At 46.7% G+C, this 25,484-nt stretch overlaps 1 protein-coding gene across 2 annotated transcripts in view; it reads left to right on the top strand.

Annotated features, from left to right (window-relative positions):
- nup160 (nucleoporin 160) overlaps positions 1-25,484 on the top strand; it is a 109,734-nt gene that overhangs the window by 17,422 nt on the left and 66,828 nt on the right. For both annotated transcript variants that reach the window (XM_069895169.1, XM_069895162.1), the window contains 10 exons: positions 3,082-3,237; positions 6,058-6,138; positions 7,544-7,641; positions 10,933-11,017; positions 12,918-12,986; positions 14,249-14,332; positions 14,868-15,038; positions 19,932-20,031; positions 22,312-22,477; positions 24,587-24,699. In XM_069895169.1, coding sequence (XP_069751270.1) covers positions 3,082-3,237; positions 6,058-6,138; positions 7,544-7,641; positions 10,933-11,017; positions 12,918-12,986; positions 14,249-14,332; positions 14,868-15,038; positions 19,932-20,031; positions 22,312-22,477; positions 24,587-24,699 — 1,123 coding nt within the window. The remainder of the gene's footprint in view (positions 1-3,081; positions 3,238-6,057; positions 6,139-7,543; positions 7,642-10,932; positions 11,018-12,917; positions 12,987-14,248; positions 14,333-14,867; positions 15,039-19,931; positions 20,032-22,311; positions 22,478-24,586; positions 24,700-25,484) is intronic.

Here is a 25,484-nt window from a genome sequence, read left to right as displayed (position 1 = left end):
ATCAACGCTTGGACTGGTCCCAACTGCCGAAGCGAGGCAACGACTGCATACTTGTAGGAGGTTGTCAGGGCACCGGTAGCAGCTTCTCCACCTCCCCGACTGGGACGTTGCTTGGACTCTGGCTGTTCTTCCTTCTTGACAAGGGGTGTTCCCACCCCTCGGAGAGTCTAAACTTCAACGGCAGGCCCACAGGCTTATATACCCCAAAAACAATTAATCATGCGCCTACTCCTTCTAACATTTGTCAGTCAAAATCAAAACTGAACATACTATTCTACAATTTAGAAAATTAATTATTATGGAACCAGGATGTTAAGAATTCCTGGTTTATCTCGTAGATACAAAGACTTATTAAAACTTCTCGAGCAAGACAGGTTGTGACCAATTCGTCAATTTCAGAGTGTTGCATTTGACAACTGCTTTACCTGGGCCTCACAGTGAAATTCCATTTCAAAGTGTATCTTCACATAAATCCCCTTTGCTGAGTTTAATTACATCTGATAGTTCTGAAAGTAACATGACCTGAGTGTGGACCCAGTGTCGTCAGTTCCACATAAGGAAAAAGCATCTGGGCAGATGGTTTTAATCCTCCATTACAGTCGCACCGCCACCTCTCTCCCCGTCGCCAGCCCGAGTCGCGCCGCCACCTCTCCCCCCGTCGCCCGCCCGAGTCGCGCCGCCACCTCTCTCCCGTCGCCCGCCCGAGTCGCGCCGCCACCTCTCCCCGTCGCCCGCCTGAGTCGCGCCGCCAGCTCTCCCCCGTCGCCCGCCCGAGTCGCGCCGCCAGCTCTCCCCCGTCGCCCGCCCGAGTCGCGCCCCCAGCTCTCCCCCGTCGCCCGCCCGAGTCGCGCCGCCAGCTCTCCCCCGTCGCCTGCCTGAGTCGCGCCGCCACCTCTCCCCGTCGCCCGCATGAGTCGCGCCGCCAGCTCTCCCCGTCGCCCGCCCGAGTCGCGCCGCCACCTCTCCCCCTTCGCCCGCCCGAGTCGCGCCGCCAGCTCTCCCCGTCGCCTGCCTGAGTCACGCCGCCACCTCTCCCCATCGCCTGCCTGAGTCGCGCTGCCACCTCTCCCCCATCGCCCGCCCGAGTTGCGTCGCCACCTCTCCCCGTCGCCCGCCCAAGTCGCGCCGCCACCTCTCCCCCGTCGCCCGCCCAAGTCGCGCCGCCACCTCTCCCCCCGTCGCCCGCCCAAGTCGCGCCGTCACCTCTCCCCTCCGTCGCCCGCCCGAGTCGCGCCGCCACCTCTTCCCCCGTCGCCCGCCCGAGTCGCGCCGCCACCTCTTCCCCCGTCGCCCGCCTGAGTCGCGCCGCCACCTCTTCCCCCGTCGCCCGCCTGAGTCGCGCCGCCACCTCTCCCCCGTCGCCCACCCGAGTCGCGCCGCCACCTCTCCCCCCGTTGCCCGCCCGAGTCGCGCCGCCACCTCTCCCCCCGTCGCCCGCCCGAGTCGCGCCGCCACCTCTCCCCCATCGCCTGCCCGAGTCGCGCCGCCACCTCTCCCCCATCGCCTGCCCGAGTCGCGCCGCCACCTCTCCCCGTCGCCCGCCTGAGTCCCGCCGCCACCTCCCCCCGTCGCCCGCCCAAGTCGCGCCGTCACCTCTCCCCTCCGTCGCCCGCCCGAGTCGCGCCGCCACCTCTTCCCCCGTCGCCCGCCCGAGTCGCGCCGCCACCTCTTCCCCCGTCGCCCGCCTGAGTCGCGCCGCCACCTCTTCCCCCGTCGCCCGCCTGAGTCGCGCCGCCACCTCTCCCCCGTCGCCCACCCGAGTCGCGCCGCCACCTCTCCCCCCGTTGCCCGCCCGAGTCGCGCCGCCACCTCTCCCCCCGTCGCCCGCCCGAGTCGCGCCGCCACCTCTCCCCCATCGCCTGCCCGAGTCGCGCCGCCACCTCTCCCCCATCGCCTGCCCGAGTCGCGCCGCCTGAGTCCCGCCGCCACCTCTCCCCCGTCGCCTGCCCGAGTCGCGCCGCCACCTCTCCCCATCGCCTGCCTGAGTCGCGCTGCCACCTCTCCCCCATCGCCCGCCCGAGTTGCGTCGCCACCTCTCCCCGTCGCCCGCCCGAGTTGCGTCGCCACCTCTCCCCGTCGCCCGCCCGAGTCGGGTCGGCACCTCTCCCCCGTCGCCTGCCCGAGTCGCGCCGCCACCTCTCCCCCGTCGCCCGCCCGAGTCGCGCCGCCACCTCTCCCCCGTCGCCCGCCCGAGTCGTGCCGCCACCTCTCCCCTGTCGCCCGCCCGAGTCGCGCTGCCACCTCTCCCCGTCGCCCGCCCGAGTCGCGCTGCCACCTCTCCCCGTCGCCCGCCCGAGTCGCGCCGCCACCTCTCCCCCGTTGCTCGCCCGAGTCGCGCCGCCACCTCTCCCCCGTCGCCCGCCCGAGTTGCCACCTCTTCCCCCTGTCGCCCGCCCGAGTCGCGCCGCCACCTCTCCCCCTGTCGCCCGCCCGAGTCGCGCCGCCACCTCTCCCCCTGTCGCCCACCCGAGTCGCGCCTGTACTGGAGTCAATGCAGAGGAGATTCACTGGGTTGATACCAGAGATTGAAGGATTTGCCAGTGAGCAGGGATTGAACTATACCTGTTGGACTTCAGAAGAATGAGAGGAGATCTTATTGAAACATAAAATCATGACAGGAATAGACAAGATAGAGGCAGGAAAATTCCTTCAGGATTTACGGGAGTAGAATATACATAAAAATGAGGAGGATGCAATTTCCAGAGTGGAGTGAATCTGTGGAATTCTCTGCCCAAGGCTGCCTCATTATATTAAAGGTACAGAGGTAGATTTTGGTATAATGGGAGAGTTAAGGGTTATGGGGAAAGGGCAGGTTGGTGGAGCTGAGTCCACAACTAGATTAGAAGTGATCTTATTAAATGACAGACCAAGCTTGACAGTCTGGATGGCAACTCTTGTGTTCTTATGTAGTCTGAGTTGTTGAGCAATATCGTGATCTGCAATTTGTGAAGTTTTGTTTTCTCCCAGTGCTGGAATTTGTCACGTTTTGTTCATTTATACTAACAGCCAGGGTGCCTAGCTTTTGTAGAGAACAAGCTGTTTTGCCAACACTAACTCTTGTGCATTGACTGTTTTGTTTAGGATCAGATGTGCCTGATGGTTGCGGACATGCTGGCGTTCATGCCGGCCAGTAAGGAGCTGAGGCACGTTGGCAGTTTGGGCCACAAGCTGCGCTTGGCCTATTCCTCTTCTGGCTTCTTCCTTGGGGTCTATCTACACTGCCCCAAACGTGGACAGGTACCTCAGCAAGCTAAAGGACTTGTGTGTCGTCTCGTTGGTGTCTTGACACAAACATCTTGTATTTTCTGCTTCTGTATGGTTTGTGTGTTTCCTGAATTTGATGTACCTTATATACGTGTAATAGTTGAATTTTGTGGACTAATCATTGGGGTAAAATTTAGGGGGTTAACTATTGCATGCATATTACTTTTGACTAGTAAAAATACTGAGGAGGAGGAATTCCTTGAATGTTTACGGTTCGGTTATCTAGACCAATATGTTGAGGAACCAACTCTGGAGCAGGCCATTTTAGATTGGATATTATGCAATGATAAGGGGCTAATCAACAATCTTGTTGTACGAGGCCCTTTGGGAAGGAGCGATCACAATATGATCGAATTCTCACTCGACATGGAGAGTGATGAAATTAAAACCGAGACTAAGGTCCTGAATTTAAATAAAGGGAATAATGATGGTATGAGACAGGGGTTGAGTAAGATTGATTGGGTGGTGTTTATGGGGGAGTTGACTGGATAGACAATGGAAAGCATTCACAGATCTAATGGAGAAATTGCAAAAATCATTTATACCGGTTTGGCATAAAAATAAACCAAAAAAGGTGACTCAACCGTGGATAACAAGGGAAATTAGAGACAGCATTAGGTCCAAAGAGAGAGCATATCAATTGGCCAAAAAAAGTACCACAACCGAAGACTGGGAGCAGTTCAAGATGCACCAAAGGAGGACAAAGGAATTAATCAAGAGAGCAAAAATAAATTACGAAAGTAAGCTTGCGGCAAATATAAAAACTGACTGCAAAAGCTTTTATAAATATGTCAAGAGGAAAAGATTGGTGAAATCCAGAGTAGGTCCTTTGTAGTCGGAATGAGGGGAATATATAATGGGGAATAAGGAAATGGCAGACCAATTAAATTCTTACTTTAGCTCTGTTTTTACAAGAGAGGATACAAATAACCTCCCAAGGATGTTGGGAAACATAGAGACTAATGCAAGGGAGGAACTGAAAGAAATCAGTATCTCTAAGGACATGGTCTTGGGGAAATTGATGGGATTGAAGGCAGATAAATCCCAAGGGCCTGATAATCTACATCCTAGGGTACTTAAGGAAGAGGTCATTCAGATAGCAGATGCTTTAAGAATTATTTTCCAGAACTCGATAGACTCAGGATCAGTACCTATGGATTGGAGGGTAGCTAATGTTACCCCACTATTTAAAAAGGGGGGTAGAGAAAAAGCGGGGAATTATAGGCCGGTGAGCCTTACATCAGTAGTGGGCAAAATGATGGAATCCATTATTAAGGATGTAATAGCGGAGCATATGACTAGCAGAGAAGGGATCGGACAGAGTCAACATGGATTTACAAAAGGTAAATCGTGCTTGACAAATCTATTGGAATTCTTTGAGATGGTGACAGGTAAAATAGATGGGGGAGAGCCAGTGGATGTGGTGTACCTGGACTTCCAAAAGGCCTTCGATAAGGTCCCACATAAACGACTGGCTTCCAAAATCAAGGCTCATGGGATTGGGGGCAAAGTATTGATGTGGATTGATTGGCAGGTAGAAGACAGAGTTGGGATAAATGGCTAATTTTCTGAGTGGCAGGCGGTGACCAGTGGGGTGCCACAGGGATCTGTACTGGGACCCCAGCTGTTCACAATTTACATTAATGATCTGGATGAGGGGATTGGATGTAATATCTCCAAATTTGCAGATGACACTAAGCTAGGAGGGGTTGTGTGCACGGAAGAGGGGGTCAGGAAGCTCCAGTGTGATTTGGATAAATTGAGGGACTGGGCAGATACATGGCAAATGCACTACAATGTGGATAAATGTGATGTTATCCACTTTGGTAATACAAACCGGAGGGTAGATTACTATTTGAATGGCAATAGATTAAGAGATGGGGAAGTGCAGAGACCTAGGAGTACTTGTCTCTGAAGGCGAGCATGCAGGAACAGCAGGCGGTTAAAAAGGCAAATGGTATGTTTGCCTTCATATCAAGAGGGTTTGAGTATAGGAACAAGGATACCTTACTGCAGCTGTACAGGGCCTTGGTGAGACCCCACCTGGAGTATTGTGTGCAGTTTTGGTCATCTTATCTAAGGAAGGATGTTCTTGCAATGGAGGGAGTGCAGAGGCGATTCACCAGGCCGATACCTGGAATGGCAGGAATGACTTATGAGGAAAGATTGCGCAAATTGGGATTGTACTCGCTGGAGTTTAGAAGATTGAGAGGGGATCTCATAGAGACATATAAAATTCTGGCAGGACTGGACAGAATGGATGCAGATGGGATGTTTCCAATGGTGGGAAAATCCAGAACCCGGGGCCATGGTTTGAGGATAATAGGCAAACCATTTAGGACCGAGATGAGGAGGAATTTCTTTACCCAGAGGGTGGTGAATCTGTGGAATTCATTGCCACAGAGGGCAGTAGAGGCAGGTTCATTAAATATATTTAAGAGGGAATTAGATCTATTTCTTCAGTATAAGGGTATTAAAGGTTACGGAGAGAAGGCGGGGATGGGGTACTGAACTTTAAGATTAGCCATGATCTCGTTGAATGGCGGAGCAGGCTCGAAGGGTCGAATGACCTACTCCTGCTCCTATCTTCTATGTTTCTATGTTTCTATGACTGTGGTTGCGTCGCTCGAGGCGTTGGGAACTTGGGTGGGCAGCTGACCACTAATTTAGTCTGTTGCATTTTAGTCCATTGAGGTTTCAGACAAGTAGTAAGACCCTTGTGTTATTGTTTGTAAAGATCAGAATGAGGAGATATTGCCCTTTTCCTCACATCATCATTATTCTTTTTTCTAGTTTTGTGTCTTCCAGTTGGTGTGCTGCATTGAGAGTAACCGCTACAGTTTGGATCACATCTCTACTCTCTTCTCCACACAGGTATGCACTGCCCAGCATCAGCCTTGATCGTCTGTGAAACTGAAGCTGTTTGCTTTCACCTAAAATAATTGTGAATACAATCAGGGTATGTCACTGTCACACAGCCCAGAGATAGAACCTTTAGACGCCCATGCATTCCTCCATAACTAAATCCATTTACCAGCACTTGGTTCATAGTTTACATTGGTGATTCAAGTGGTCTTCCTGGTCCTTCTTAAAAGTTGAGAGAATCACCTCCAATCCCTCACCTCAAACTTTGGTCCTTGCCATCTCTGCCTTGGGAGAAAGGTTTTGTTCTGCATCTCCTATTGTGCTCTCTTCTCAGTTTCCCCCTATACTCCAAGGTAAACAAGCCAAGCCTGTTCAATCTCTCCTCATCATCTCTGAAATATTCCATTCCAGGCAACATCCTGGTGAATCTCCTCTGTTCCCTCTTCAGTGCAATTGCATAGTGAACTGTCTGAAACAGAACACAAAATTCTAGGCGTGGGCTAGCTACTGTTCAGCAGTGGAGGTAATAAAGTAAGTTCTAGCACCTCCCTGTTCTTGTATTCTTTGAGCCAGCTAATGAAGACACGTGTTGGGTGCCTTTTCTACCTGTATGGTCTCCTTCAGAGATGTCCCTTTGTTCCTGCATACTCCCCACCATTCAAGGAAAATCACCTTGCACTGATTGGGTTTAAATTCCACCTGTCCAATTTACCAGCTGATCAATATTATTCTGCAGACTATGACTGCCCTCCTTGCTATCTACAGTTTTTCTCATCGTTCCTCATCAGACCTTCTTGCAACAATTTCATTTTCTTGTATCCTGATCATTCTTGCAGTCATTAGAATGAGAGTGGATTGTTCTGTTTCATTATCAAAGCAGAGAATGCTGGGACACTCAGCAGGTCAGGCAGCATCTGTGGGAAGGGTCACACAGGTAATGATCCTGGTCTAAGAGCCCTCCATTCTGGAGAAGGGTTATCTCTACAGAAAAGGCCTGATCTACTGAGCATTTTCTACTTCTAGTTTAGATGACCAGCTTGTCACTATTAAACCTTAGGTATTTGTAGATTTTGAGGAGGAAACATTTAATCTGCAAGGTTGTATTCTTGCTTGGACAGTTCACTCTGTAAAGCTTGACATATTGTGCGTGTGATTTGAGCGGCTGTTGTCTTTGTCATTAGTGCAGCATCTGAATCATAATTTATTTCCTTGGGAAGCCCAATTGTTTTCTTGGACTGGCTAATGAGTTCCCCTTCCATTATGAAATCCAGCAGCCATTCTTTTGTGAGACTACTTACAATTTTTTTCAGTTTTTTCAGTCCAGTTATACGGAATCAAAACTGGATAAAATTGGCCAAGCTTGCTGACTTGATCCTGACTGATTTACAGCGATATTTTTTTGGTCTCTCTGCAGGAAACGCTGGTGGATTTTGCCCTAACTCCCACTGATATATGGGCCCTGTGGCAGGATGAGGACAACCAGACCAATGTTAGATACATCAACTTTGAGCAGTAAGTCCTTGGAGAAGCTGAAACAAAATGGTGACAAGTTCCTTGGATGAAATGAACCTTCCTTCAATAGTAGAGTTTGGGAAACTGTCACGTTTTTCCAGTTGATCCCTCAGTAATGCTAGGAGTGTAGTTGAGGAGTTGCTAGTTTTATGTCTCATTGGCTTCAATGTTAGCCAATAGTTGCAAATTTTTGTCAGAAAATGTGCAGCTGCAGTTCTTTGACTTGAAGCAAAGGGTGGATGGGAAAGCGGGAATGTGATTTTTTTTAAAAAGCACAGAAATACTGGAGGAACTCGGCAGGTTTCAGTGTCCGTAAGAGGTGTAGATATATAACTGATGTCTTGGCCCTGATCCCTTCATCAAAGCTTCAAGGGGAATGTGGTGCCTTGCAATGTGTTATACTTTCACAGCTTAGACTAATGAGTTGATTAGATGGGATATGGTGGGGGGGTAGAGTTCACAAGAGGCTACAAATGCTGGAATCTGGAGCAAAAAACAATACACTGCGGGAATTCAGCAGGTCAGAAATTCGGACAATCTAGGTTTTTAGGTTGAAAACCTGCTTCGTCTGAGCGAATACTGAGTGGGCAGTATTGAAGACAAGGGGAAGGTCAGTAGCAAGGAAGGATGTAGCTTTGGTAGAAAGTCAGGTGGAGAGCAGTAAGAAGCCACAGAGGGGATGCAGAAAGAGGGTATCACAGACCTCCCTTCGAAGAGAGGAGAAAAACTTCAAAGGGAGCAAATGCAAGCAGGTTTTTTTCAACAAAGGTTGGGTGAGACCAGAACGAGAGGACATGGGTTAAGGGTGTGAAAGGTGAGATGTTTCGGGGAAACAGTTGGGGAGGACGGGACTTCATGCAGAAAGTGGTGAGACTGTGGAATGAGCTGCCAACTGAAGTGGTGAATGTGGGCTTGATTTTGACATTGAGGAAATTTGGATAGGTACATGGATGGGAGGGGCATGGAGGTCCAGGTGTATATCAGAGAGACCAGACAGAATAATAGACTGCAGATGCTTCTGATGCCCAGATCAGGAGAAAGAAATGTAGAGAATAAGAATGTAATTTGTATAATTTGGGGTGCTGCACTTTTAAATTTTGGCTTCTCAGAGCCAGATCCTCCATGGGTGAAGGTGTATTGTTTTTTGCTCCAGATTTGATCATCTGGAGAGTCCTTCAGAAGCATTTACATTAAATCCCACCACCAGTCCTTTCTGCATTTCTTTCACCTCAGGGATGCCAATTTTACACAGTTTCCAGTAGTTTGTACCAAGAGCCCATTATTCTAGAATCACAACTTGAAGTAGTGTTTTAATGCAAAGTTGCATGTAGTTGTACCATTGTCTTTTCAGAAAATGCAAGCCTTGAGTGATGTAATCATTTTAGTGCATTGATTCCAGGTAATAAGTGAGTAGCAAATTGTTTGATTCATAAAGCATGGAAGTGGGGTCACTAAATTTGTTGCAGGGTGAAACAAGGAGTCTGGAGTTGCAGGAGAACTTGAGTAGTACACAGAAGTGCTAGAGGACCTCAGCGTGTCAGGCAGTATCCATGGAAAGCAATAGGCAGGTGACATTTTGAGCATGAGCCCTTTATCAGGAATGCCTTTCACCATCCTTGATGAAGAGCTTGGACCTGTTGCTTTCCACAGATGCTGCCTGCCTGTGCCATCAGCAATTTTCTGAGCTTGAGCCAACCTCTTATTCACTCATCTCACGTTCTTCCTTGCATTCCCTTCAGCTGCCCCCCCAGATTCTACCAGCTTCAGACCCACTAGGATCAGTTAACTTACCAATGTGCATGGCTTTGGGATGTGGGAGGAAAGAGGAGCATGGGGGGGGGGAGGGAGGTCAGCAAGCTGGTCACAGGGAGAATGTGCAAACTCTGTTCAAGTTTATCATCATCTGACTATATAACTGGTCAAGACAGTGTTTCCCTGGACTATGGCGGTCACATATATACATGAATATATTGTGGCAGCCCGCCACAACGGAGATCGAGCCGGCACAGCGCGTGGTGCACGGGGTAGTAAACAGCAGCATAACACACTGTAACACGTCCCTTAACACTGGCGTGGTTGAAAGCTGGAGCCTGTATAAAAGGAACTTTTCCAGCCTCAATAAATCGCAGAGCTGAACCTTCCACACTGGGAGTGTGTGTTTCTTTGTAGTAGTCGGCTACAATATAATATAAAATAAATATAAATATTTTGGAATAGTTTACTCATTTTCTGTACAAGGTTACAGGATGCCACTCATCAGTCTCTCACTGAGGTGAGGATTAAACCTGGATGGATGGATCTGTGGGCCATCTAACTAAAGTCTGGGCTGGGTCTGATAGTGATTTTTAATTTTATCCTCATCAGTTCACAAATATCAATGCAGCTATTGGCAATATAATCTTAAATTTCATCTTGGTACTGGCATCGTGTCTGTTTTTCTTGCTCTGCCCTTGAACCATCGCAGCTTCATTCAGTGGGTCAAAACGTGTAGGTTCGCTGGGGAAGGAGCAAGTGCAGATCCAGGTCTGTACCAGATGAACTGATGTTCCAATTGGCTTCGTGTGCTGAGGTTGAGAAGCAGAGAAGTGGTTAACAATGTTCGCTCTCCCTCAGTCCTCAGGAATAAAAAGAGTATGCTATGTATTATTGCTCTATTTACCAAATAGAGTCACACAGCGTTGCAATGAGCCCTTCACCCCAACTTGGCTGAGCTGACCCAATGGCCCACCCTACACTTGTCTCATCTGCTTGCATTTGACCCCTATTCCTCAAATCCATCCAAATGTTTTTTAAACATTGTAAAGGCACCTGCCTCAACAACCTCCTCAAGATTCAATTTATTGTCATTGTAATAAAACAGGGTCAGATTGCATGAAATTGCTTTTGTCTGGTGTAAGGCGGACCGATTCGTCATCGGCAGAAATTGCTTAAAGCGCCTCTTAGTCAGAGAAAGAAGCAAAAGAGGGATCTTCCCCCCCCCCCCCCAGAATCACCGTGTGTCCGTAGATTCGCTTCCAGAGCCTTCATAACCACACAGAGTCCAGTCCAAACCACTAGCAATCCGAGCTCCAGCAGCTTGTTCCATGCACCGATCACCCTCTGTAAAGAGTGCATACACTAATGTATGCAGAACTTCAACTACAATGTAAAGGTGTGCTGGAGACATCCAAAGAATGGCTGCTGATTACCTGGGGTTGTATAGATGGCCAAGTGGCTGAGTAAGCTGATGCTTTCAGAACAATTGGGGAGGGATCCGACAAGCAGTCGTCAGTAGTTTTTTTTTTATTGCAGTAACCTTGCTGGCCAGTGGAACCAGGTTTTTATGCAGCCAGTTGCTGATGGGGAACTGCATGTGCCAGAGGATCAGGACCCCAAGGTGAGCATCCATTTCTTGTTAGAAGCTTCTTGGCCTGCTCCACCATAATCGATCATCAAACCCGATAAAGTGGGTTTAATCTACTTGCAGGTCAAGAACTATCTTGACTCTGGGCAGATTTTTTGTTGTTGTATAATTCCTGTTGATTCAGGCCTGGGAGCATACTACTATTTCTCTTTCCCAGGAGGGAGAGAAGCAAATGGATCCAACGCCAGATTGCTGTGGTGAGTGTTCTCTGACAGTACCATGGGAAAAGGTGCTGCTGGATCAGAGAACCACAACAATGATGGAAGTATGGATGGGTTTGGAGCCTGGTGGTGTTCCTAGTTTTGCCTTGCTGGGTCAGAAACACTGGGAGACTTGCCGCCAAAGGAGGTTTGAGTCTGCGTCTTGCCAATGGTTGAGGAGGGGCTGAATGTTTAAGAAGATGGATGTGGTGGCAGACAATCAGTTGAGCTAACCTTCCTGGAGGATGACAGAGTGAGCTGTACAGCACAGAAACAGGCCTTCTCTATTTGACCCTCCTCATCCACGCTTACCATGATGCTAGTCCCAATTGCTATGATTAGACCCAAATCCCCCTACTGCTTTTCTATCCATGTTTCAGTCCAGATGTTCACTTTTGAACATGTAATTACATCTGCTTCCATCACCTCCTCTTCCAGCTTGTTCTAGATTTTCATCACCTCTGGAAAAGCATACTCTTCAGATCTCCATTAATTTTTTTCCCCTCGCACCTTGAACCTGTGCTTTTCACTCTGCCTATTTATCCCCGATAACTTTATTAAGGTGCCTCCTATGTTTCAGTGAGAATAATTCCATCCTGTTAGATCTCTACCTACAGCCTTCCATTCCAGGTCACATCCTGGTGAATCTCTTCTGTACTCTCTTTTACTGCCTCATCCTACCTGTAGTGTGGCAGATAGAAATATTTACCAAAGTGCAGTGGACCCAGGGTTTTGTACAAGTGGAACATTACATGCCAACTCTTATACTTAATACCTTCATCCATGAGGGAAAGCATGCCAAATGTCCATTTCACTGCCCTATCCACTTTGTTATTTGCTTTCAGGGAGCAATGGGCTTGCATCCCAACATCTCTGTCTCCGTCAAAGCTCCCAAGGTCCCTGCCTCTGTCTAGCCAGGGTTTGACCTCACACTTGTGTGGATGAAATTCCATCCACTACCACTCTGCCCAACCTTCTAGCATTGGAGCTGCACTTCCCATGTGAGAGGAGCCTATTCTGTCACTCCTGACAAACCTTGACAAAATCCGTGTCAGTGTCACAGAATTTTCATATTTATTATCATCTGACGTACAACCAGACAAAACACCATTTCTCACACAATACACAGCATATTATAATCTCACACATATATTACATAAAGATATAAAATAAATACTTTGGACTAATTTTCTCAGTCTCTGTCATTTTGTCAAAGTTGATGTTTACTTGGCTGGTACACCTTTCTAGGCAATAATGATTTTCCTGGGTCTTTGAAGGCATGGGATTTGGCTATATGGCACCATAAAGGGAGAAGACTGAGTTCCCATTCTTTGAGGAGAGTTGTTGTTCAGAAGGCATTCATTATGTTCCTTGCCTCTAACCAATTCAACTCAATATGTTGTCTTACTCTTCCTGCACACGTGGACTGCATCGCTATCTGGAATTGAGAATTGAACTGACTACTGTGTAATTCACAGCTAACATGTTGCCAGTGTTTTAATTCTGACGGAGCCACATGGATTGAAGGAGGCCTCACTCAGGAGGAGAAAGAAATCTTTGGGGCAGAAGCAGTGGTGTGGTGCAGCCTTGCTGTATTGAATGCACTGATTCTGCGAAGGGACTTTAAAGATGACCACGAAGTTATTAAATAATGCGTCCTGCTTCCTCCACAGGAAACCTATCTGGAATACCTGTTTACCCCAGGTCGTTTTACACCTCAGGCATTGCTGAAAGCTCTACAGGTAACTGTCGGATCAAAATGAATGTTCTGTGAATTCACTGCTATTCTGTTTGGTCTCCCTCAGAAAGAGGGATAAAAGCTGCAGTTCCTGAGGGGACTGTTCCACGTGTTAGTAAGAGATTCAAGTGTATAGGACATGATCCCTGTGTTTCTGCAGCAGTTGTCACCAGAGGGCAGCATTTTGACCTTCATCATTAGTGTTAATATCTTAAAGATGTTTATTTAATCTTGGACACTAGAGAGAGCTGCGCTCCTTTTTTTTAAAGAAGTGTGCTGAGCCAAGAGAGCACGTGCTCTTTACAGAAGTGCTGTTTTTCCTGCTTGCTCCACTGGAGTGTGACCCTTGATTCTGTTACTAAGTCTGGAGCAGCACCCTCCCCACTCGGGGCTCTCTCTGAATCTGGCCTTTTCTCTGTGGCTCTTTCTCAGGACTTTTCCTGCCCTGCTTCATCCCAAAATTATTCTCACTCCAATTTGATTCTTCCACAGCACCTAGTAATGGCAGGCTGCCTGTGCCGTTTGTCAGCTTGTGCAATTTTAATCTTTCAGGGAGTTGGTCTCAATTGTAGCAGACTGCTGCTGGACGCATGTAGATATAAAACTTGCACCCCTTTGACTGAGACCTGGTTTGAGCCTAGCACGTGCATGGTTTTTATTTGTCTGTTTCTGTGGGTAATTAGCCAAACTTTAACCTTAACTGGGTCTATCCTGTTTTGGATTTGACAATAAAGACAAATTTATCTATTTGGGATATTTGTGTCACTGCCATCGAATTCTGACTCGAGTTGCCCAGGGGAGCCCTTTGAAAAGCTGTATTCCTTCTGGTGAAGCTACTTTCACAAGGCTGTTGGGTGCAAACCGATGTTTATAAGCAGATTTTGTATACCCACGGGCTGGAATCTTGTTCAATATCTAGGTGAACAGTGCAAGGGACCATAACGGTTGTTGTACACTGGTCAGCTGGAGAGTACTATGGAAATACACAGGAGACTGCAGATACTGGAATATGAGCTTGGTTGAGGTATCTCGTTCCCACTCATCGATCGTAGGGACTGTGGAAATTCACGAGCACAACTTCACCTCCTCTCCCTTGCTTATGACGATGATTGCAATCGTCTCGTTTTTGTTTGTTGCCTCGTCTTTTGTGCAGGTTAGCTTTGTATCTTGCAGCCTTTGCCAATGCAGGGTCGCGATAAACCCCACATGCATCATGACCCAACGACAAACCTAATTAGTGATGTTGTTTCAAATTCTTTGATTTAGATATACTGTCGAGGGGCAGATCGAATCCTGGACCCTTCAATGGAAGGACTGAAGAAGGAGGTGACACTAGCTGTGGAAAATGCGGTAATGTCAGAAATGGGGAAAGGGTAGTCATGTCAAGGCAATATTGAAATTTATTGTCCCTTTAAAGCTTCAGATCAGTCTACAAAGCTTGACTCATGCATATCTGTAATATTCAGGATGCAACTTCATTGTCCATTTTATTGCTCCTTTGATGTAATATCCAGTATTCCTTCTCTCCATTGCCATCTAAGAGGTATGAGAGACTCCAGAGCTGGAATCTGGAGCAAAAGAACGATCTGTTGGGTCGATCATCAGTAAAATCCTTCTCCAGAAAAGTCTATGATTTTTCCTTTCCCACCCCTGCATCCCATTGACACTTGACCTACCGAGTTCCTCTAGCGGTTTGTTGTTTGCTCCTTCCTCCTCTCACCTGTCCGTACAGTTCAATGATTTCCAGCTATTGGGTTGGTCTTGTTCTTTTGCCTCATTGGTCATTTGTCAGTGGGTGAGGGAAGGTGCAATGTAGAAACTTTGAATTTGGTGTTGTTTCAAGGCCCAAGAGGGTGGTTGTTTAATTAGTTCCTGTTCTGTTCAGATTCAATGCAGTGTGACAGAGTACGAGTTCTCACAGGAGGTGTACCGCCAGCTGCAAGTGGAATTCTGGTCCAAGTTCTACACCTGCTGCTTGCAGTACCAGGAGGCTACAGCACATCCACTGGCATTGCTCGTCAGTGTTTGCACAAATATGGTGTGCCTGGTGAAAAAGGTGAGTGGTTGGGTAGTGGCTTAGTGCTGGCTTTCCCTCGGTTTCAGCATCTCCTTTCCTGGCCTCCTTGTGAAGCTGTTAACAAAAGCCCAGAAGGGTATATACTAATGTAATTTCCCAAGTATGATTGAGAGGAGGGATCCAGTGAGTAAAGTAATGATTGCAGGCAGTTGGTCTACCAGGACTGAGCATCACTGTGTGTACCTAGTCAGGATGTTGTGATGTGGAGTCCTGCTCCAGTGACGTAAGACTACAAGACATGGCAGAAATGGGCTATTCAGCCCATTGAGTCTGCCTTGCCTTTTAATCATCAGCTGATCCATTTTCCCACTCAGCCCCACTTCCTTGCCTTCTTTTCATAACCCTTGATGCCCTGGTTAACCAGGAACCCATCAATCTCTATGCCTTAAATACACCCAATGACCTGGCCTCCACAGCCGCTGGTGGCAACAATTTCCATAGATTTACCACCCTCTGGCAAAAGAAAGCAGATGCCCTTCAATCCTGAAGTTGTACCCTCTTGTCCAAGACTCTTCCACCATGGGAATCAATCTTTCCTCATCTATTCTGTCTATGCCTTTCAACATTTGAAATGTTTTAATCAAACAGGCCATTTCATCCCGTGAGCCCTTGCCGCCAAGTTACATCCAATTAACGTATAACCCCCTGGTGTGTTTGGAATGATGGGAGGAAACTGGAGCCCTGAGGAAACATAGACACAGGGAGAACGTACAAACTCCTGACAGACAGCACAGGATTTGAACCTTGTCCTGTAACAGCATTGTGTTAACCATGTTGCCCTGACTATGCCTTTCAAAATGTTTCCATAAGATCCCTCCTCATTCTCCTGAATTCCAATGAGTTCAGGCTAAGAGCTGTCAAATGCTCCATGTATGATAATCCTTTCAATCCTTGTGAACATCCCCTGAACACTCTCCAATGTCATCATATCCTTTCTTTAATAAGGAGCACAAAACCTCGCAGTTCTCCCAAGTGAGGTCTCACCAGTGCCTTCTGAAAGCCTCAACATCACATCCCTCCTCTTGTATTCTATTCCTCTCGAAGTGAATGCCAGCATAACATTTGCCTTCTTCACCATTGATTCAACCAGCAAATTTATGTGTAGGTTATCTTGCATGAGGTCTGTTTGCATATAGGTATTTACAATTTTCTCCCCATTTAGAAAATAGTCTTCCCGTTTTTTTTTCTTGCAAAAAGCTTGACATTCTGACATTTGGCAGAGAAGTAGCAAATCAAATACATTCTCCTAATTTGTCTCAAGTGCTGCAGCCTCTGTTTCCTCAGCACTATCTGCTCCTCCACCTATCTTCATATCATCTGCAAACTTGGCCACAAAGCCATTCATTCCATAATCTAAATCATTAATATACAACACAGAGACGCGGCCCCACCACTAGCAACTGGCAGCCAACCAGAATATGATCCCTCTACTCTAAATCTCTGCTTCCGTCCAATCAGCCAATGCTGTACCTATGCTAGTATGGTTCCTGTTATTACCATGGACCGTCCTGGACAGTTTACTCCAACATCTTCCCAACAACTGACACCCAGCTATAATTTCCTTTCTGGTGCCTCCCTCCCTTGAGTAGTGGGGTGACATTTGTGATATTCCAGTTCTCTGGGACCATTCTAGAATCTATTGATTTCTGAAAGAACATTACCAATGCCTTCGCAATCTCTATCTCTTTCAGAACCTGTGGGTGCAATCCATGCCCCTATTAGTTCCTTTACTCTCAGCTCTCTAATTATCTCTGGTGCATTACACTACACCCAATTTCCACCAATTGGTTCATCAACAAACTGCTCTAAAAGCCATCTCGTAGGGTTTCTACTACAAATTCTCTCTCGAGTTCCAGTGCCAACCTGGTTTTCCCAATCTACTTGCATGTTAAAATCCCCCCTGACTACCATAACATTGCCCTTCTGACACATTTTTTCTATTTGCTGTTGTAATTTATTGTCCGCATCCTGCCTACTATTTTGTAGTATATAACTCAGAGTGTCTTTTTATTCTTGTCATTAACTCGACCCACAATCATTCGATATCTTCTGATTGTATGCCCCCTATTTCTAATGATTTAATGTTATTCTTCACCAATAGAGGTGTGGCAACCCCTCTGCTTGCCTATCTTTTCAATACACTGTGTATCCTTGGACATCCAGCTGCCAAAAACATCCATCCTATTGCCACACCTCCGTGATGGCCACAACATTATTCCTACCAATGCATAGCTGTACTTCAAAGTCATCTACTTTATTTCTTGTGTTGTCTGCATTTAAGTACAAAACCTTTTGTTACTTTTTTTTAAACTCTGTTCCTGTTGCGTTGCAACATCCCACTACACTGTTTTCCCTATCTGCCTGTCCTTCCACTCAAATTTCCTATCAGCTGTACCTACTTGTGCACCAACTGCCCCTTCACTTTGGTTCCCACCCCCCGTGAATCTAGTTTAACCCCCCCCCCCCCCACAAAAAAAAATTAGCAAACATCCTGCCAGAATATTGGTTCTCCTCCAGTTCAGGTGCAATCCGTCCCACTTGTGCAGGGCACCTCTTCCCCAGAAAAAGTTCCAATGATCCAAGGACGAAACCCTGCACCTTCTCTTCAGCTGCTCATTAGTCTGAACTATCTTCCTGTTCTGACCTTCCCTCGCTCAGGACACTGGGAATAATCCAGAGATTACCATCTGGGAGATCATGCTCTTCAGCCTCTTTCCTAACTCCCTTTACTACTTTGCAGGACATTTACCCCAACCAATATGTACCACAACCTCTGGCTCTCACCCTCCCCTTTAAGAATATTCTGACCCTCTCAAACATCCTGGACCCATGCAACACACTATCATAGAGTCTCTTGTGGCTGCAGAATTTCCTATCTGTTCCCCTGACTATCGAGTCCCCCATGACTATTGCTCTACTTGACCACCCTTTCCTCTGAGACTCAGAGCTGACCACAGTGCTATTGGTCTGGCCGCTACTTTGCTCAGTAGATGTGATTGTGTCCCTGTGACTCCTATTACTTCCTCAGCTCGGTCTTTAAGGAGTTGCAGTTAGATGCACTTCTCAAAGACTTGAGCACAAAGTCTAGGCTGACTCTCCAGTGCAGTTACTGAAGGACTGGTGTGTTTTGCTTGAGGTTATTGAGGCCCATTAGCTGAATGATTAAGATTTCATATAGCACTTTGAAAGAGAAAAGAATGTCTTCATGTGATCTAAATATTATTTATCCTCCAGTTTAAAAACTAGTCATTAAGTTGCTATTTATGGATCTTGAGATTATGCCACTTGCATATTAAATTATTTTGCAAACCAATTCAAAAGCCATTAAAATCAAGCATATTTTACCAAGGTAAGGTTCTTGCCATTAACTGTGTATTTTCAAGATTCACTTTACTATTATAGTAATAAAACAGGGTCATATTATATGAAATTTCTTTTTGCCTGCTGTAAGGCAGACAGATTTGCCACCAGCAGGAATTGCCTAAGTCAGCCAGAAAAAAGCAAAGGAGAGTCGTTTCCCCCCACTCCCAGAGTTACCGAATGTCTGTAGATTCGCTTTCATAGCCCCCGCGGCCACACAGTGTCCAGTCCAAATCCCAGCTCCAGATGCAAATCTCCACAGTCAGGAACCCTTCAGCGGCCTCGTCACCTCCTTGCATCATGGTTCAATTACCTGATTCCCCTTCAGCCAGTTCGAGACGGTCTCCAGCAGCCCACAGCTTCCGCAGGTTCCTTGTCTCGAGTCGCCAGCAGCTTGCTGCATGCACTGGTCCTTTAGCTGCAGAGCCCCTTCACTCGTCCACCGCTGTGGTCACTGTTTCCGTGGGTCGTCTCCTCAGACAGTCCTTGATCTTCCCGTCCTCTGGTGCCCTGCTCCAGTTCTCCACTTCCCCGGAGTTTGCAGCCCCTTGTGGCTGCCGCCGATTAATAAGCGCCATCATCTTGGGCGCAGACCCGCAGTTGCAGGATTTCAACTAAAACCACCATTGACTCCCTCAACAGGCCGTTCGAAACCTGTGTGGAGCCGACGGAAGTCGACTGGGTGGCTGGACCCCGTGGGGTCAGCACCAGTGCTGCTGCTACAGAGGCTCCATCAGCGTTGCCATCCAAAGTAACAACTTGCTTTGGACCAGTGCCAGCTGTCAAGGCTGTGGCTGCGATAGCTGGTGCAGATTTCAAAATTGTAGCCCATCTCTGTTTGGGCAACCCACTGTTGACAGGGGTGCCAGTACTGATGTGTGCCCAGGCTAGCTGTTCACTTTGGTGACCAAGGTCAGTGAGTTCTGTGAGGTGAATCACAGATCCTTCTGTTGACCCATTCCTTTGGAACCTCCTCATGGTTTAAGTTGATGAGTATTTTTTTTTGTAATCACTCTAATGAAAGATCCAAAAGGTTTTTCAAATTGTTTGCAACTAATAGGAACCCAGTGGTCTGTATTCACATTGATACATCTGAGATATCCTCAAGACAACCTTCTCATTCATTAAAAGTCTCAGTTGTCAGCTATTTGCCAGCAGGTTTGTGGCTTTTAGTCTTCCAGTATGGAAGACCCAGCAAAAAGTGGGATTAAGCTGAGAAATCTGAAGCAACACTTGTTTGTGGAGGTAGGAATGAGAGTGAATGCTCCAGATGGTGGTTGTAAGTGTTGATGAGCCAAATGCTAGAGCAGCAATTGCAACTGTTAACAATAAAACAGATAATTAATTGTAGGTGTTAATGTTACTGAGGTTGATTCCTTGATCTGTATTTGTCATTCATTTTTGGTGAATGAGCTGAATATTCTGACCCAGAACTTTGGTGAGGACATGGTGTCCTAGCCCAACAAATGCGCGAGGGTATTGCAGCTCTCCTGACGTTTTCTTTTCTTGCAGGGATTTGTGTCTTTCATGTTTCCCTGCCTCACCATAGATCACCTCTACATGTCTTCTGACGAGGGCCTTTTTCTGGAGGATGAGTGTTCCCTCACAGATGGTGAGTTAAACGCAGGTCAATGATCGTATTGAGCGATACGAATAACACACTTGATTGGTGCTCATCCATAGTCCAGAATATTTACTTGCTCTGTGGCTGCATTTGGCGCTGTCCAATAGATGCATTCATGCTGGGTGGCTTTGACAGCACATCCCACACTTGCATTCTATTCCATCAGGAAGGAATACCGAGCTCACGAGCAATGCCATTGCTCTCAATTCTCATCTGTCTCGCATCATCCTGGCTTGCTGCTCCTTCGTCAGCTCCAGGCACACGTCCTGGAACTCCTATGCTTTGCACCACAGGGACTTCAAGGGTTCAACAAGGTGGCTCTCTCCTGCCAAATTCAGGCCACTAAAGGATGGGCAATAAATCCCAGCTTTACTAGCTATCCCCTCAACCTACGTTAAAGAAAAAAAGTCACCTTCTCCCTTCATTCTCTTGAATTCCTCCAAATAAACAAGAAATCTGCAGATGCTGGGGTTGAGTGCAGTACAGGGAAGTGTTGGAGAAGCTTCGGTGGTCTCGGATTTACTGAGTTTCTCCAGCAGTTTTGTGTATTACCTTCTTTTGTTTCTTCCTGTTGAACTCATTTTAGGTCGTTTTTGTGCCAAGTCTCTCTGGTGTAGTAACTGTAGCAGGTGTCTGAATCTGAGTTGCCAGTGCCTTTTTTGGAATCGAAAAGTTGTTCTTTTATGAAGAACAATTTAATTAGATTTATTTAACTTGATCTCTGATTAAAAGATCCTGATGCCTAGAAACTTCTCTGGAGTGGAATCTTGTGCAATTCTGAATGACCAGTGACTGCAAATGGGTGAGAACGATGTGATAACTTCTCTGAAATAAAGCTGTCAGTTATCACTGAAATCCTATTGCTTTTCGTAATAGAGACATCCTTCCACATTGAAGAACTGTTTGGTGATCCTGAAATGCTGGTTTAAATCCCACCTGAGCTGGAGTGGAATTTATGTTGATTAAAATGACCTAACATTAAAAAGAGTAATCTCATTTTTAGTAACTATGAAGCAATCAGAGAGCCATAAATGTTCACATAAATCCCATGAAGGATGACTTCAGCCCTTGTGTGGCCTGCTTATATGTGACTTCCAAATTACCACTGTGCTGTTGACCTGGCTTACCTGTACTCTGAATTGACCCAGGAAGTCACTCGGTTGCATCGACATGTTAAAACGGGCTAGTAAACAAAATGGCAAATTACTAATATTGATATCAGTGCTGGTTTATTGTAGCTAAAATTAATTGATTTAATGAAAGATCAGGAAGAGGAGAACAAGATCAGATTGATGATGGGGCACTTGATCTTCTCCCTCCAAGTTACCCAGGAGGAAACAGTCTGCTTGACTGGCAACCCAGGTCACTGATCGGAACACTCATTACTGGTGCACAGTGGGTGCCTGGTACAAAATGCAACTTGCCCAGGGTATATTGCCAGCAACTCCCAAATCTGGCGAGAGCAGCATGTTCCCAGGTACACCGTTATACCAGGTTCGTCTCTGAATGACATACTGCCCTGATCTTGGAAACTTATCAGGAATCCCTTGATCTCACTCGTCTACACCCTCCCCAACATCATGGCAGGGGAGCTTGGTGGTTAAAGCAGGCAGCTCACCTTCAGTTGATGCTTGCCATGATGCCCAGGTCCTTTTTTTTTAAAAAAGCATTTCAGTGGGGTGACAACTATCCTTTTGATAATTTTGGATATGCAGGAACTGGATGAAACTGACCTTGTGAAATATTGGTAATAAAGGTACAAATGCTTTTCATAAGGGCAACAAGGTTGGCGTAGTGATTAGCGCAACAGTGTTACAGTGCCAACGTCCGGGACTGGTTTGAATTCTGCATTGTCTGTAAGGAGTTCGAACTTTCACCCTGTGTCAGCGTGGATTTCCTCCGGGTGCTCTGGTTTCCTCCCACTGTTCAAAATGTATTGGGGGTGTAAGTCAATGGGGTGTAATTGGGCGGCATGGGCTCACGGGCCGAAAGGGCCTGTTACCATGCTGGATGTCTAAATTTTTTTTAAAACTCCAGCTTCCTTGATGATTTTCACTGACTCTCGTAAACTGTAGGTTGGCCATTATTACCAAGTTATGTGGGTGAAGGGGTAGAACTTTGAAGTGAAAGCTCAAAATGTTGTGGAGAAATTTGCAGCAGTAACCAGTGTTGCCTCGCTGGTTTTGTATGCTTGGCTTGTCATTTTATGCCCATTTCGGTGATTGAGGTGAGAGCTGCTATCAGCGCCGTGTTCTTCTGCTTCCTTAGACCCAGACATAGCACGGGACCTGCTTCAACTGGTGCAGTGCCTTCGACTAGTGGGAGACTCTGTCACCATGGAAATGGCCTCCTTAATGGAAACAGCAGTGAACTACCTGCAGCCCCCGGAGAAAGCTGCAGAGCAGATCCTGGGGCATCTTTTGGCCAGAGACACGTGAGTAATTCTGAGGAGAAGCCCTGCAGAAGATTGATCGGTGTGGCACGAGAGTCAGCACACAGTTTTTTTTAATGTTTTTGTGCACCTTCCAGGCAAGTCAGCCCATAATAAGTATATCAGGAGTATGATAATAAAAATGAGCAAAAAAAAACAAAACAATCTACTGGAAGAACTCAGCCAGTTAAGCATAATCAGGGGGTGAAAATGAATAGTTGATGTTTTGAGCCAGAATCTTTATCAAGATGGTTTTTTAAACCTCCAACTGATGCTGCTCGACCCCACCCCCCACCTCAGTGCCTCCAGCAGATTGTTTTTTGGTCCAGATTCTAGTATCTGCAGTCTCTCGTGTGTCCCAATAAAATAAATGAGCAGGGTACAGTGGTACAAAAATCAGTATAGTATTCAATGTTACAAAGTGCATGTTGCAGTGAACAGTGTTTGCAGCAAGTCAATGTCGTGTACAGTGTCACAAAGGAGACGTGCACCATGTAAAGTACAATTAAAACAGAACAAGGCATCGTCTGGTGAGAATTTCAGTGTCACCACGAATGAGAAACTGCCCTTCAGAGGGGAATTGAATAATGTGCCTCAGGAATCGGTGCTGGGACTGTGGTTTATTGCCTATAATCAATGATATGGATGATAGTGTGGGAAGTTGGATCAGCAAGTTTGAAGATGATACTAAGATTGGAGGCGTTGTGAACAGTGAAGGTTTTCAAAGCTTGCGGAGGGGTTTGGACCAGCTGGAAAAATGGCAGATGGAATTTAATGCAGACAAGTGTGAGGTGTTGTATTTTGGAAGGACAAACCAAGAAAGGACTTGCATGGTGAATGGTAGGGCACTGAGGAGTGCAGTAGAACAGAGGGATCTGGGAATACAGATACACAATTCCCTGAAATTGGCATCACAGGTGAATAGGGTTGTAAGGAGAGCTTTTGACATATTGGCCTTCATAAATCAAAGTATTGAGTATAGGAGTTAGGATGTTATGGTAAAGTTATATAAGACATTGGTGGAGTATTTTGTGCAGTTTTGGTTACCTAACTACAGAAAAGATATCAGTAAGATAGAAAGAGTGGAGAGAAAGATTTACTAGGATGTTGCCTAGACTCTTGTTTTCTGTGCTGTAACATTCTATGGTTCCAGGAACTGAGTTGCAGGGAAAGGTTAAACAAGTTAGGACTTTATTCCCTGGAGTGTAGAAGAATGAGGAGAGATTTGATAGAGGTTTTTAAAATTATGAGGGGGATAGATAGAGTAAATGTAGGTAGGCTTTTTCCACTGAGGGTTGGTGAGATACAAACCAGAGGACATGGATTAAAAGTGAAAGGAGAAAAGTTTAGGAGGAATGTGAGGGGGAACTTCTTCACACAGAGAGTCATGGGGCTGTGGAACGAGCTGCCAGCTGAAGTGGTGAATGCAGGCTCAATTTTAACATTTAAGAAGAACTTGGACAGATACATGGCTGGGAGAGGTGTGGAAGGCTATGAACTGGGTGCAGGTCAGTGGGACTTGGCAAAAAAAAATGGTTTGGAACAGATTAGAAGGGCCAAAGGGGTCTGTTTCTGTGCTGCAATGTTCTGTAGTTCTATAAAACAAAGGAGTGAATTTTTCTCATCACTTGCTTCTGGGTGCGAAGAATCAGGGTGCTTGTTGTTTGGTTTCCATTCTGAAGCTCGCTATGCCCTCCCCTCCTATATTACCACTAACCTGAATGGAGTGCTGTTGAGTTTTGGGGGGGGAGATAAAGCCACGTATAGTGTGTTTGTTCTCCATTAATGTGCTGACAATGCCAGAGTTCATTTGCCATCTTGTGCTTGTCCTTTGGCCCTCCCTGATTTTTGATGCCATAAGGGAAATCCCTGGCAGTAATGACCTCGCCCATGGAGTTGACCCTTGTCTTGGTCTTGTCAGAAGACTGGTGTGAGCAACCAGAAACCCCACCGATGAAACGAGAATGATGCCGTCCAAGCACAGGTCCTGCCTCAGTCTTCACCGGTTGAACTGACTTAGGCTTTGTTGCCTAACCACCTTTCATTGAATTGTGAAGCTTCTCTTGGCAACCAAATGATCAGCTTAATCATCTCTCTCCTGTTTTTCCCCAGTGAGATACACATGGAGTTGCAAAGTAAGTTGCATGATATCCGCAACCTCGGCAACGTAATCCAGCTGCTGCTGCGGGAAATGGACCTCGAGGGTGACATAGAGGCAGGCAATGGTAAGTCAGAGGCTTTGGAGTGGCAGGGGAGCTGCAAGGCCAGCAGATTCTGATCTGATGTTGGCTGGTCGCCATGTAGCATTTGTGCAACCAGCAGTGCCTTTTCAATGGGGTTTGCTCTCCGTCCTGAAGAACTGCACTGGATGTGCCTGAGTGGAGAAGGGTTGAAATCCCACTCCGACAGCTACCAGCTATGACTCTGTCCTTTAAATAGCATTGGACAATCCTTTCCATTTAAGCTGATGTTTGAAATGCATCTAAACTGGTTCCGTATTATAGTCAGACTTATGTCAGTGCTCTCAAGTGTGTGGATTGGCACTGGCTTTTCAGATTTGGATTCTGCTGTCAAAGACTTTTCTGTCCACAATTCTTTACCCCTAAAATTGTAGCAGAGAGAGTGAGGCTGGAGGGATTTTGTCCAGGTAATTTGTGGCATTAGTTTTCGTCATGCCTCTGGTATCAGCAGGGTCCTTCCCACACTCACTAAAGTAAGGTGACTAGAACCCTGCCTTCCTTGTACAGGTGCATTTCTACAAAGTACATAGTTGTTTTATGTCACTGCTTTCTTCCATCCTTTCAGGACCAATGGACTGGAAATGGGTAAATACCTGCCTGTGGTTTCTGAATCTGCTACTGGGAGGTATAGGAGTTAACTAGAGTTAAACAAGAAAGGGTGCAGCTGCTAGGCTGGAGTGCAGTACAGAAACGTGCTGCACACCAACATGCTGGAGAAACTCAGCAGGTCATGCAGAATCCATTGGTAGTAAGGGTAACCAACATTTCGG

The sequence above is a fragment of the Narcine bancroftii genome, chromosome 1 (assembly GCF_036971445.1).
Source record: "Narcine bancroftii isolate sNarBan1 chromosome 1, sNarBan1.hap1, whole genome shotgun sequence".
In the NCBI taxonomy this organism is placed as follows: Eukaryota; Metazoa; Chordata; class Chondrichthyes; order Torpediniformes; family Narcinidae; genus Narcine; species Narcine bancroftii.
Note: the sequence above shows the minus strand (reverse complement) of the source record. Positions and strands in the feature narration are given on the sequence as shown.